The 13,356-nt window shown below is 32.7% G+C and overlaps 2 protein-coding genes across 2 annotated transcripts in view; one reads left to right on the top strand and one right to left on the bottom strand.

Annotated features, from left to right (window-relative positions):
* The window catches only part of bbg (PDZ domain-containing protein big bang), a 68,375-nt gene extending 63,053 nt beyond the window's left edge, over window positions 1–5,322 (top strand). Inside the window, exons 5-9 of the mRNA XM_015518740.2 lie at window positions 1,140–3,004; window positions 3,784–3,912; window positions 3,973–4,081; window positions 4,759–4,899; window positions 4,960–5,322. Of these exons, the coding sequence (XP_015374226.2) occupies window positions 1,140–3,004; window positions 3,784–3,912; window positions 3,973–4,081; window positions 4,759–4,899; window positions 4,960–5,117 (2,402 nt within the window). The 3' untranslated portion in view covers window positions 5,118–5,322. The remainder of the gene's footprint in view (window positions 1–1,139; window positions 3,005–3,783; window positions 3,913–3,972; window positions 4,082–4,758; window positions 4,900–4,959) is intronic.
* A 143-nt stretch (window positions 5,323–5,465) lies between these two features.
* LOC107169099 (uncharacterized) lies at window positions 5,466–9,517 on the bottom strand. Its single transcript, XM_089222403.1, has 4 exons — window positions 9,132–9,517; window positions 8,748–9,076; window positions 5,838–6,487; window positions 5,466–5,776 (listed from the first exon to the last, which is right to left on the bottom strand). Exons 1-4 carry the CDS (start codon window positions 9,271–9,273, stop codon window positions 5,545–5,547), a joined length of 1,353 nt encoding a protein of 450 aa, XP_089078529.1. The 5' UTR covers window positions 9,274–9,517; the 3' UTR covers window positions 5,466–5,544.
* Window positions 9,518–13,356: the final 3,839 nt, after the last annotated feature.

Below are 13,356 nucleotides of genomic sequence, written 5' to 3'. Positions count from 1 at the left end.
CTGTAATGAATGTGGGCGTACAAGTACACCCGTGTGGGAAGAAGGGGGATGTCTGTCAGTGAAGTAGATGATACCCAACACATATCGTAGCATATTTTGTGCACGAGATTTTCATCGTACCTATACCTATGTGCATAAGTACTTACATCTTATAACATTCATAATAATAATACACACTCGTAACGTGCCTATGCAAGTAAAAAGTAAAAACGACACACTACATTATATTATTATTTGATCATATTTTTATATTATTATAAACGAAAGAGTCATCGTCGCGCATCGTGGGCAGAGGCAAATCATTTTGACAAAAAAAAAATGTATTAATTTATTGTTATCTGTTGATGTAAAAATAATATTTTTAAACTCAACTCGTTTCTGTATTTGGCTAACGATCATAAGAATTTTTTAATTGTATACGTCTACAAAAGCGGAAAGACAAAGGGCAATTTTATCGCCTATAAATCATAATATATTATTGTCTTGATTTATTTTACGTGAGATAATAAATTTAAATATACTTAGTAAATGTTTAAATATCTGTGTTAATAAAATTATTTAACTTCAGATAGTACCAATAATGTGCAAGTAAATGAAAATAATTAACATGAATTAGTTAAGTTTAAAGACCCCATAAAGAACATTAAGCTATAAGTTAAAGGTTTTTACAAATAATGTTTCAAACTACTCGTCTGCGTTAACTAAATAATTAAATCATAAGAAATATTAGTTTGTAGGTATTTTAAATCATTGTATATTATAATATCTCAAATAATCAAACAAAAAAAGCTAAGTTGTTATAATGGGTTCTTTAACCCGTTAATTTAAAAACTCAAATATATAGCTTATTACACAATAAACAAAAATAAAAAGATCAAATTTATTTTTGATCTATTCGTTTAAATAATGGTACAAACCGTAGAATTCGAAATCACTTAAATATTGAAATTTATACGCTTTATCAGATATAAAAATAATTAAATAACAGTGTTCGAAGTGAACGGAATACGGAAAGATGACATCCCTCCATTTTTTCTAATTTATATCTTCCATCCCTTCGTTTACGCTTGTAGAACTTGTACGACACTGTATATCAATGACAGCTCAGAATTAACACATTTTTCTTTTTGCGTTTTCAGAGTGTGACGTGACTCCGGACCTGATATCGTGCTGCGAACCCGCTGACCGCCCATACAGCTGCAGCGGAGGCGGACTGACGGAAACAATGAAGTCGTCGCATTCAGCGACCGTAGAGCCTTCCGGTAGAACGGAATCGGAAACAGACTCGGACGGTACGAGAAACTTTGTTACAACGATGACACTGAGAAGACCTACTTCGGGAAGAACGGACGAGGTGTGCAACCGGAGCGTGCGTGATAAAATAGCGATGTTCTCGCGGGCCACGGCTACGGCGACTGGCGGCGAGAAAAAAGATTCGTTGTCGTCTTCGTCATCGTCGTCGTCGTCGTCTGCTTACTCAACGGCGTCCACAGATTCGTCACCGGTAGCGTCACCAAAATCCGTGGTCTACAGCACTCTGCCACGCAAACCGCCACCGCAGCAACAGCAACAACCACAACATAAACAACACTTTCCAGAAACGGTACGGCCGTCGTGGGGCACACCGGCACTGCAGACTGCTGCCGACCATCGACGATCGCAAAGCCTCGTCGAACAGCCGTACAGCAAGTACTTCAACACGATGAACGCGTACGCGGAAATGGGACGGTCGTCGCTGAACGCTCTGATCGAACAGCGCCGGCGGAGCATGTCCAAGCTTAGGGGACTGGTGATACCGGAAAAAGTGGTGCCAGGGTCCGGAAGCGGTTTTAACGGCGGTGACGGAGACAGCACAAGTAATGGTGGAGCCGATGAGCATCCGGCTGCGATTCCCGATCTGCCGCTGGTGATAAAAATTCCGCTGTCGGAAAACGAAGACGATACCGATGCCGCGGTGTTGTGTCCGCCCACCAAAACATACGTCAACGAACCATTGATGGGTACGGTAACCAGGCGTGCTAACCCGGTGTCGCAGCAGTCGTTCGTGGTCGTCCCCGTTCTCACACCCGCACCCATGACGGAACAGCGGCGTCAGTCGTCTACGTCGAGTTCGCCGTCGTCCTCTTCGTCTTCTTCGTCTACGTCGTCGTCGTTGAACTCGAGCCGAGAAGAACTCAGGCACATACACGACGAACGGCCGATATCGTCTGTCAAGTCGTCCAACAAAGGCTCGTTCAAAGCGGACAGCGATGAAGACTCGGCCCTCAGTTCTAGTCGGTCGAGCACGTCACTCCAACAGTATTCGCCCGCTTCGTCACCGCCGCCTCAGTCACAGCAGCAGCCGCCGCCACTGCCATCGTCGTCACCACCGCCACCGGCCACCAACTACGGAAGTTTGCCTGCGTGTGAGACCGGAAAACGAGTGCTGAAAGCCGAAAGCGTGGAGGCCATCAACCGGAAGAACGTCCTCTGCTCTGCCAGGATCAGCAGCGGCAAACCGGAACCTCAGCCAGTGATGTCATCCCCGGCCAACAACTACGCATGCAAGACCGAATATTTGCCGAACCTGCACCACTACCACCAGCATCATCACCAACAACATTCGGACGGGCCAGTGTTGAAATCCGCCAAGTCCGGGCTGGCGTTCGCCACCGGAACCGCGGTCGTTAATAGGTACACGCACAACCGGATGTCGTCCGTTGAGTCGACGACAAGTGACGATTCGTCCATGCAATACGCAGTCAACGCCGAACCGTTCGGTAGTATCAGCTCGCTGGCGTCGTCCACCAGTCTGATTTCGCAACAGGAACTCCAGCAGCTAATCGACGAGGCCAATCAAACGTTGGAAGAGAACAACAGCGGTTGTTACGGTGCCTCCTCAGCCGCCACGATTCCACCGCACTCGGTCGAAGTGACCGTCGTAATCCTGCACCGGGATATGGCCACCAGTAGCGTAGGCATCACGTTGGCCGGCGGTGCTGATTATGAAACTAAAGAGATAACGGTCAGTACTATACGTATACTACTATATGCATATTAATAACCCATCACGAAATCTATAATCGTATGCAGTCTTCATTATTGTGGTCGCTATTTGTATATTTATTTATTTTTGGGAGTATACTCCATTATACACAGCTTTTACGTTTTTTTTTTTTTATTATTATTAATGCCTCGGCTACTATGTGGCCATTGGCTACAATAAATTACATCATTTAACATAAAAGATATAACTAATAACTAAGGTAATATCGCAATAATACAATAAATAAATAGGGGCTGTATATATAAAATTGATTGTAATACATTATAGGTGGATATATTTTACTTATAATATATGTTATTTGGATATTATATTTTTATTAAATTTTTTTATGAAGTTCTGTACCCCTGAGGAATTTTATAACATTAGTTGTATCGATTTTACGTTTTCCGTAATATATATTTTATATATAATATATAGATACATCACTTGTATATTTGGCAACGACGCTACACCGCGAGCTTTGCTTTAGGATTTCTAACGTATCGGACAGCTCGTAGAGTTATGGGAATATAACGTTGCACATTAGTGATCAGTCGCGTGTTTGCTTACCCGTCGGGAATCGGGATCGTTTATTAGTCTAATTATAAGTACTTATCTATAAGCCGGCGACACATTTATAACGATCCTCAAGTGGCAAAAGGTTTTCCAAGTGGTGTCCGCTAACTGTTTGTAATTAATATAATTGTTGTGCTTATGAGTTCGACTATAGTACTATACCGATGGATTTGTTTTCGCAGGTGTATAAAGTATTGTCTGGAAGTCCGGCGGATAAAGACGGCCGCATACGAAAGGGCGACCGCATATTATCCATAAACGGCAAAAGTATGAAGGGAATCACGCATCGAGAATCATTGGCAATACTTAAAGTAAGATTGAACCAATCGCATGTATACAAACATTAATTAATTGTATTTGTACTGATTTAGGCGCCTAGGTCTGAAGTAGTGTTGGTTATATCTAGGTGCAAGTCGGACTTGACCACTGAATCCGTTGGGCTACATCAATCTGCTGACCTAATGACTCCGACCAAAAATGGTAATAAACGATTGAACTTTGCCGAGTAAGATGTGTAGTCAACATTTCAAGCCACCGCATTTATTCTTGTTTGAATTAAGATAATATGGTTCTTCACACGGTACATTTTGTACATATGTCTCCACACTTCAAACGATATCTCTATACAGTTATATTTAATGGATGACCATAAAGAAATGAAATTACGCAAAACAGCAATTCCGTCTTGTTGGTTGGATAGCATAAAAGCCCAGCTCTATCCGATTAGCTAATTCGTAAATCACTGTATCTATACTTATAACATTAATATATCCGGTTACTTTCACCACCAATAAACCATATTATTTTAAGTTTGCTATTTATCGAGTGACTCATAATGACATTGATTTAAAAATGAGTACGCCGTAATAATTTTATACCTTACCTATTAATTGTAAATATTTTGGCACTGGCATAATCGGTATAAAAATTAATTTATACATATTTCTAAGCTGACGTATACTTAAATTATAAATTAAAATCAAAACAGTTTATACAACACTACAAATATACAAATAATGTTTATGTACCTAGTTGTATTGATTATACATGGTTTTATTGTGAAACTTTTGAGAAGAAATACAAATACACAGCTAACCTCTTAAGCAATAATTATTATTTCTCAAAAATATCCTTAATATATTGTTTATATCTTACAGATGTTACAGCAAATAGAGTGTTTGGGCCATTAACAAAAATAGTGTTGTCAAAAGACGGTTCTGGTTTAGGCTTTAGCTTAGAAGGTGGAAAGAATTCACCAACTGGTGACCAACCATTAACAGTGAAAAAGATTTTCACAGGTCAGTAACTTTATAAACTCTATTATGTCAACAATATTGGATAATTGATTATTTGTCTAGGTGGATGTGCAGAACAATGTGGACAAATATTAGCTGGAGATGAATTGGTTTCAGTAAATGATATAGATGTTACTGGAATGTCACGTACTGAAGCATGGAATTTGATGAAGAGGCTAGTAAACGGAACTGTTACACTTTGTATACGACATGTAATCTAAATACTATTATACTAGCATATAATATTTTTATTGTATAGACAGTCTAAAATTATATATTGTATCTTTATTTATATCTTACTTTTAAAAATGATTTATAGAGAATTTGTTATATTAATTTGGCAATAAACTTTTTTTTACCATTTTTGTAAAATACAATTTTAATAACTATTTAATAAAAATATAATTTAATAATTGTATAAAATAATGTTGTTAGTATGATTTGATTTTATATATACTTTCATTTTAAATATTGTGCCATTGTGATTTATGTTAAATGTGGTTAAATAGATTATGGTTTGAATTATTTATAAAATATACACATCTATACATAAATTCAAATAGGCATAATTCAAATATTATCTTCATTTATCAACATATATGTATTATATTATAGGAAAACATAAATTACACAATATACAAATAGATACTACATTTTTTTATCACTTTTATTAACATGCTGTATAATCTTACTTAGATTGTTTTTAGACACATTTACATTTGGTAAAATTTCACTAATAATACCAGTAGCTACTGTTCTTCCATTTTCTCTTACAGTAAATGATTGTCCAATATCCATAATCATTTTATTCAATAAAGTTATTGTGACTTCAGCATGCTCTCCAGGCATTACCATAGATACTGCAGAATCCAGATCAATTCTAAAAGAAAATATAAATAAATACAAGGATATAAGAATAATATTATGTACAAGTACAGTACCTGCAAACAATGTTCCATGTGTGACTGAATAATTGCTGTTGATAATTTGATGTGATCGGTTTTGACCGTCCACCTTCAGAACGTGAAAGAAAATAAATTGTTGCTTTATAATGATTGTTCAGTATCAAAGTATTAATTGGGCACAGTATCATGCCCTTACGAACAAATTTAGGCTTTATGCCTCTTAACAAAATACCAACATTTTCTCCCGCTTTGGCACTTATCACTGATTTATTGAACACTTGGATATCCCCAATACTAGTGGTTTTTTTTTCATCAAATCCTAATAACTCAACTTTATCGTTTTTGCAAACTGTTCCTCTTTTTAATGTGCCTATAATAACAGCCCCTCGGCCAGGTACTAGTAAACAATTGTCTATAGGCAATAAAAATGGAGAAGTAAAGTCTCGTTTTGGAGTCGGTATGTTATTGTCAATTACATCCATTAAATTTCTTATAGATTTTTCTCCAAGTTCAGACGTGTCACCTTTTAATGCAAGAAGTGCTGAACCAAAAATGAATGGAACCTCATGTCCTTTAAAACCAAAGTCTGTTAATAGTTCTCGTATTTCTAGTTCAACAAGTTCAATAACATCATTTTCTGTTATGTCACATTTATTAACAAATACTACCACATGTTGTACTCCAACCTAAAAAAGTTCAACTATAATTAATATGTATAAAAATAAATAGTAATTTGAAATTTGTAAGTAAAACTTAAACATAACTGGGAATTGTATTGTATATTTGTATTAATTGAGAAATACAGCCTATAGACTTTGTTGAAACTCATAACAAACCGGTTACAAAATTATGAGAAATAAAATAATGTGAATCAAAAGTTTAAAATTTTAATACCGGGTTGCATAAACAATCACAAACATTGAATGAATTAAGAGTGAGCTATGGTCCATTTTAGGGGCCCATGACTGATCCATAAAATTAATCAATTTTTTATGCAATCCAGCAAAAATAAGTATATGATATAAGCATATGTATACAGCACAATTATGAAGAACAGGTTAAGCATCGCGCGCTGTATAAGCGGTCAGAACTAGTTACACTTCGTGTAGTTCATAAAACCGCCAAGCGCTGCTAGTCAAATGTGCTAGATTTTTATTATTTTGTGATAATCCCAATGGCCAATGCCCAATAGAATAGAACATTTTTAGTTTTTACCCTTGCAATGTCTTGTAAAAATATAAAGTATTCGAATAAATGTAATATATATTAAAATACTTTATTTTTATTTGAATACCATTTTAAATACCTTATGAAAAAATTAGTCGAATAGCTATTCAAAATACAAAATAAAAGTATTTTTTGTATGACTGGGCCTAGGTTACAAATCGTGCTCAGACACCTGAACATCTCAAATATTTACTTTTCTTAGATTCTACATTATCATAGGTATACAGTATACCTTTTTTTTAAATTTTAATAAATCAAAATGAACATAATATTATATTATAAATATTTATGTTGATTTCAAACAAGATAATATTCAGGGTATAACAAACCAGTCTTCAGAGTAGTGCCAATTTTCGGAATTTGTATATTTACTTGCAGCTATTACTTCTCTTAACATTATTGATTTAGAATCATTTAACTGATGTTTATTAATTATTATCTTCTATTAAATTGCATGGCATTTTACTTAATTCATCTTTTGCAGCACTTATTTCACTCTCTAATATTTTCACTCTAAATTTGGCCCTTAATACCTTTTTTTAATTATATACTTATCCTTTCTAACAGTGCTTCTTCTTAGATGGCAACAAAAACAAAATACTTTTTTTACCTTCTGACATACGTTTTCTTTTCATACGCATCGCACCACTTGTATTAAAGCAATGCAAACAGCTTTGTGTTTGTGGTATTTTATAATCTAATATTATATATGGACACTGCTTATGTCGCCAACGTCCATTCAGTCCTACTTGTGCCATACTGTGATGAATACCAGGATATTGGTGTTCAATGGGCCCCCAATACACACATGAATATTATTAAGCTGCTGTAAAATACTAGTAATATTTTGAACTAATGGTAAAAAGGAATTTCTATACCAATTTTTTCTAAATTAAATATTTTGTCATACATTTTATACATTATCACCATATATTTACCAAAGCTAATCTGTTTTTCAAGTAACAATCCAAATGTCCCATCAATATCAATGCATGATATTTTAAAATAAAAAGTTATAAATGGGTTTTTTTCATTAATTATTTTATACTACCAACCACTTGGACATAAAACTACAGCTGGATTTTTAAATATTTGAGAAAATATTACACCTGGCTGATATTCTGGCTGTAGAGAGGAAATGGCCGTCTCAGTGGGAACTGAATGAAGAACTTTATAATCTTGATTGTGATAGACAGTAATGCAGATAACTTTAAGCTCATAGACTTATGAAATAGCCCGTTTAACTAGCAGCGCCAACCTAGTGGATATTATTACAACTACGTGAATTGTAACGCATTGTGACCGGCCAGTCGTGTATAAATCATATTATCAATGTCTAACCTGTTCTTTATAATCGTGGTATACAGAAACAGCAAACTTAAAATAAACAGTTTTTGCATTTTTCAATAAAATTAAAGTGGACTAGCCAGAGACAAAAAAGTTGAGTTCTTGTTTGTTATATTACTACGAGTGGGCCTAGCATAAAAGATAAATTAATGTTTTAAAAACAGGCTGAGTGACTTAACCATTATTAACTATCAAATTTAATTATAATAATATTTGTATTGTATAGATTGTAAAGATTTTAGTAAAAAAGTAAAAAAATTTAAATGAATTTCAATCTATGATCTTTACCAATAAATTCAAATAATTGCTAATAATAATCAATGCTATGATAATTTTTATCCTGACATATTATTTAAATATAAAATTATTTACTTGTTTAATCAAGAGCAAATGTTCTCGAGTTTGGGGCATTGAGCCATCCGTAGCAGCAACTACCAAAATAGCACAATCTATTTGAGATGCTCCAACAATCATGTTTTTAACAAAATCAGCATGTCCAGGACAGTCAACATGAGCATATTTACGCATTGACGTTTCATAGCCTACATGAGCTATATTTATAGTTATACCTCTAGCTTTCTCTTCAGGAGCCTTATCAATTTCATCATAAGCTATAAATCTCGATAAACCATCCTTTTCAAGAACCTTAGTGATTGCCGCTGTCAGTGTAGTTTTTCCATGGTCAACGTGCCCAATTGTACCTATTTGTAGAATTCTATTTAGTATGATTATGTGTTAAAACCTCTCTAGACTTACCAATGTTGCACGTTGGCTTAGGATTCGTACTGTATAATTTGAGTGTTATTCGGTTAACCCTGAATATTCTGTTATAAAAAAATATTTTTCTACTCAATATAGCGTTCAACAAGCAAAGTGACTTTATGGTCATTTTGTCCATAAATTAAGTGTTCTAATTATAAATGTATAAGGTAATCTGTATTAGTTGTCATCGAAAATGCACAATATTACAAATAATATAATGAAAAAAAAATAAAAATAATATATACTACACAATCATATATTTTATAATATTGGACATTGGCGACTGACGGATGGAAAAATATTAAATGTAAGTATAATGTATATTTAATAGTTTAATATTAAGGTAAAAAAATGTAAGAATCGAGAACCCATATTAATATATTATATCGATAGTATTTTTTGTAAATCAAGACGAAAATTATGCTATAAGGGTTATTAGTGTTATTACTTATTATCATAGAATTTAGATCACAATATTATTATGATATAGGTTATCACGAAACCCGGCTATTGATGATATTATCTATTTTTCTGATAATATTGTTATCGTAGTGATAACAATACAAAATATATCTTTAACTTATCACATTTGAGCAGACCAAAAATCAAGGTGTATTGCTATTGCCTATTTGCTTAGAATGCTTAGATCATATTTATTTTGTATATTATTATGATCTAAATTCTAAGGTGTATTGATTATGAACGTGTCATATTGTCATAATTTCTCATACATTTTAGTCCGTGAATCTTCATATTGATTATTTTACAATGATGTGTTTTTTTTGTTTAGTGTACACGATAACGATAAGTATTCAAAGTAGGTAATTCATCGGTTATTAATTTAATTATATTTTCTAGTAAGATAGTGAATCTGGTTGATGTAAATAGTAGGTACTTTTTGAGTAATAAGGAAAATGACAGTTTTTAACAGTATGTATAATGTTTTGTCTCTTCTTGAGCTATTTATAGAAATTAGAAATTGATAAGGCAAAAACTTGAAAATGATATGATTTTATGAAAAATATCATTATTAGTGTATTTAAAAAAAAGCGGGTAAGTGGATTTCGCCCTGCTGTACATTAGGGAGTGGGGTGGCCATCTGACTAGGGTAGGTTAAATTTGAATGCAATGATAGGTATCACTGTATACGAAAAACGATTTTGAACGGAGATGATTTGTCAGTCAAGAATATATTGTATTTAAATATTGTCATATATTCTTGTTGGGGCCGGTAGCATATAATGATAATACGCGCATCCCGGATACCTGATTGATCACCACTAACACCTAGGTAATAAAAATATGGAGGACTAGCTGGGTGTGTAGTGATGTAATAGCTCGAACAGCAGTGGTCGGGAACGCCGGGCAAATACTGTCGATCTATGTAGTGCGTGTTGTGAATTGTGTGTATTTGTGTATGTATGTAGATGTGTGTACAATAAAACAAATAATAATAAAATGGTAACAAGGTTTTTGGTAATAGTTGCTGTTGCTGTATAATACACAATAATAATAATAATAATATTATAAATATATAATAATTCACAGAAACACAAATGTATAAAAATATAATAGGTATATATAATAAATTAAAGCCCTTATGGCTATTAAAGTATATGATATATTGTGGCCCTTCTGGTCCAACAATATATAAGGTGAATAATAAATTAATAATTGAAATATATTAAGTAAAGGTGTCGCCCTTATGGCCAGACAGAATAAATACAAATTGTCCAGCTATTTAAGCTGTTATCAAATGTAAATAATGTGACCCTTCTGGTCCAACAATATAAAAATAAGTATAATAATTAAAATCTGTTACATAGATGCACGGCCCTTATGACCAAACAGAATAAAATATATAAATTAGGTAGCTATCAGAGCTGTAAGCTTATATAGAAAAATTGTAATATTAAAATAATACGCAGCCCTTCTGGCGCGACAAAATAACAATAAATAAATTAAGCCCTTTTGGCTAAACAGTATAATATAATAATCTGGCCTAACAGAATATAAGTGATTATAGATGCTCAGCCCTTATGGCACGAACAAACCAAATAATAATAAACACAGCTATTAGAACTGATGCTCGTGTAAAAGTAATTAATACAAATATAAATAATGCACGGCCTTTGTGGCACGACAGAATATAGTAAATATGTATAGCTCTTATGGCACAATGAAAATAATAATAATAATAAATCAAGCCCTTATGGCTAAGCAAGATAAATATACAATTATAAATGTGCAGCCCTTATGGTTGACAAATAAATGTATAATATTTTGGCCCTTCTGGCCCAACAGAATAAAAATAAGTATAATAATTAAATAAATAATAAATAGTAGCAATAAGAAAAACTCACAATTTGTGGAGCGCAGACTGGCCAGCTGGTCCTGTGCTAAATAATATAAAATAATACATGACGGCAATGATAACAAATTAACAATAATATAATAATATGCTGCCTTTATGGCTTACAATGATAGAATAGGCATAAAATATAAAAATGCCCTTGGCGTTTAGCACCAAATTATAATACAAATTACAGAAGCCCTTCTGGCATTCACATTTATTAAAAAACAATAGAATAGTTATAAATTTCACTTACAGAACTTTTTGAATATATTTTTTGTACAAGTGATACGGTCGCGACAACGTACGGTCGTACGAGACAAAAAGTCACGGCGGCCGTGTTAATTATATTATATAATAATTCACGCGGACATTTATTACAAAAATAAAACAATATAACAATAATAAATATGTGCTGTGTGTATGTGTGTGAGTGTGTGCGACCAGCTATTCTCTGTGCCCGATATATTAACTTACGTAAGTATATATTTATACATACAAATATATTATTTTTCAATTAGGAAGCATTTTGAATAAGGCATGGTTATTCAATTTTTCCAAACACATTGCATGTAGTTATTATAATTCATAATACCTCATATTATCATAGATTACATATACCTGATTTTATAAAAATTTAAAACTCAAACACTCAAAACATTTTTCCTATTATGACGCTTCAAATTTTCTCTATATCTATTTGAAGCAAAACTTATGTAAAACTTGGTGTTTATATTTTTTAACCTTAGATATAAATACAAATAATTTTATGAATTTTGAACTACAAAATAATTAGCAATTTTCGCGTTTTCGACAGATTTCGTAGAAATTTGAACTATAAACGCTTATAAAAAAAAATTGTGCCTATGTATTCTTATAATTTGTTAATCACTATAAGATATACTTATGAGAAAATTTGTATTAAATTTTCAAGGATTTTGATATGGCCATAAAAATTATATCGACATTTCAAAAAAAAAAAATTTAAGTTGTCTATAAATTTCTCAAAAAAAGTCAAAATATTTTGAAAATTAAATCATGTAAAGAAAACGCCAATCTTAATAACTGGTAAAATTTTCAAGTATCTACTACATATGCTTTTTGAATAATAACAAATATTTAAAATCATTTGAGGATGAATCGTTATCGTTACGCTAATTCGTAGAAAATTAAAATTCAAACGCACTTAAAATTTTTTGTATAATGATGCTTCGAGTTTTCTCTATAGCTACTTGAAGGAAAACTTATGGAAAACTAAGTTTTGTATTTTTAATCCTTAGTTATAAATACATATTTTTTTATGATTTTACAACTTCAAAATTACTTGCAAATTTTCGCGTTTTTGACAGATTTCGTAAAAATTTGAACTTCAAATGCTAATAAAAAAAAAATTGTGCATATGTATTCTTATAATTCTTTTAATCACTATAAGAATAACTTATGAGGAACTTTGTATTAAATTTTCAAGTATTTTGATAGGGCCAAAAAAATGTTATCGACACTTTTTATCTACAATAAGAACAACTCATAAGAAACCTTGTATTAAATTTTTAAGTGTTTTTGGTCATCCAAAATTTTTTTACCGAAACTTCAAAAAAATTTCTCAACAAAATCGAAAATTTCAGTGGTCTATAAAGAACTCAAAAAAAGTCAAAAATTTTTGAAAATTAAACTGTATATAGATATCACTAACATAAACATTTGGTGAAAATTTTAAGTATTTACAGTGATTAGTTTTTGAATTACAACCATATAAAAAAATCGATTTGGTCGAAAACTGGTTTTGCGTAAAAATTCCCGTTTTTCTGTCATTTTTTTTTTTTGTTTTTCTCGATTTTTTTGAAAACCGTTGGAAAATGTTTTCTT

Source organism: Diuraphis noxia, unplaced genomic scaffold (assembly GCF_037042655.1).
Source record: "Diuraphis noxia isolate RWA-SAM2 unplaced genomic scaffold, SU_Dnox_SAM2 contig0003, whole genome shotgun sequence".
Taxonomy (NCBI): Eukaryota; Metazoa; Arthropoda; class Insecta; order Hemiptera; family Aphididae; genus Diuraphis; species Diuraphis noxia.
Note: the sequence above shows the minus strand (reverse complement) of the source record. Positions and strands in the feature narration are given on the sequence as shown.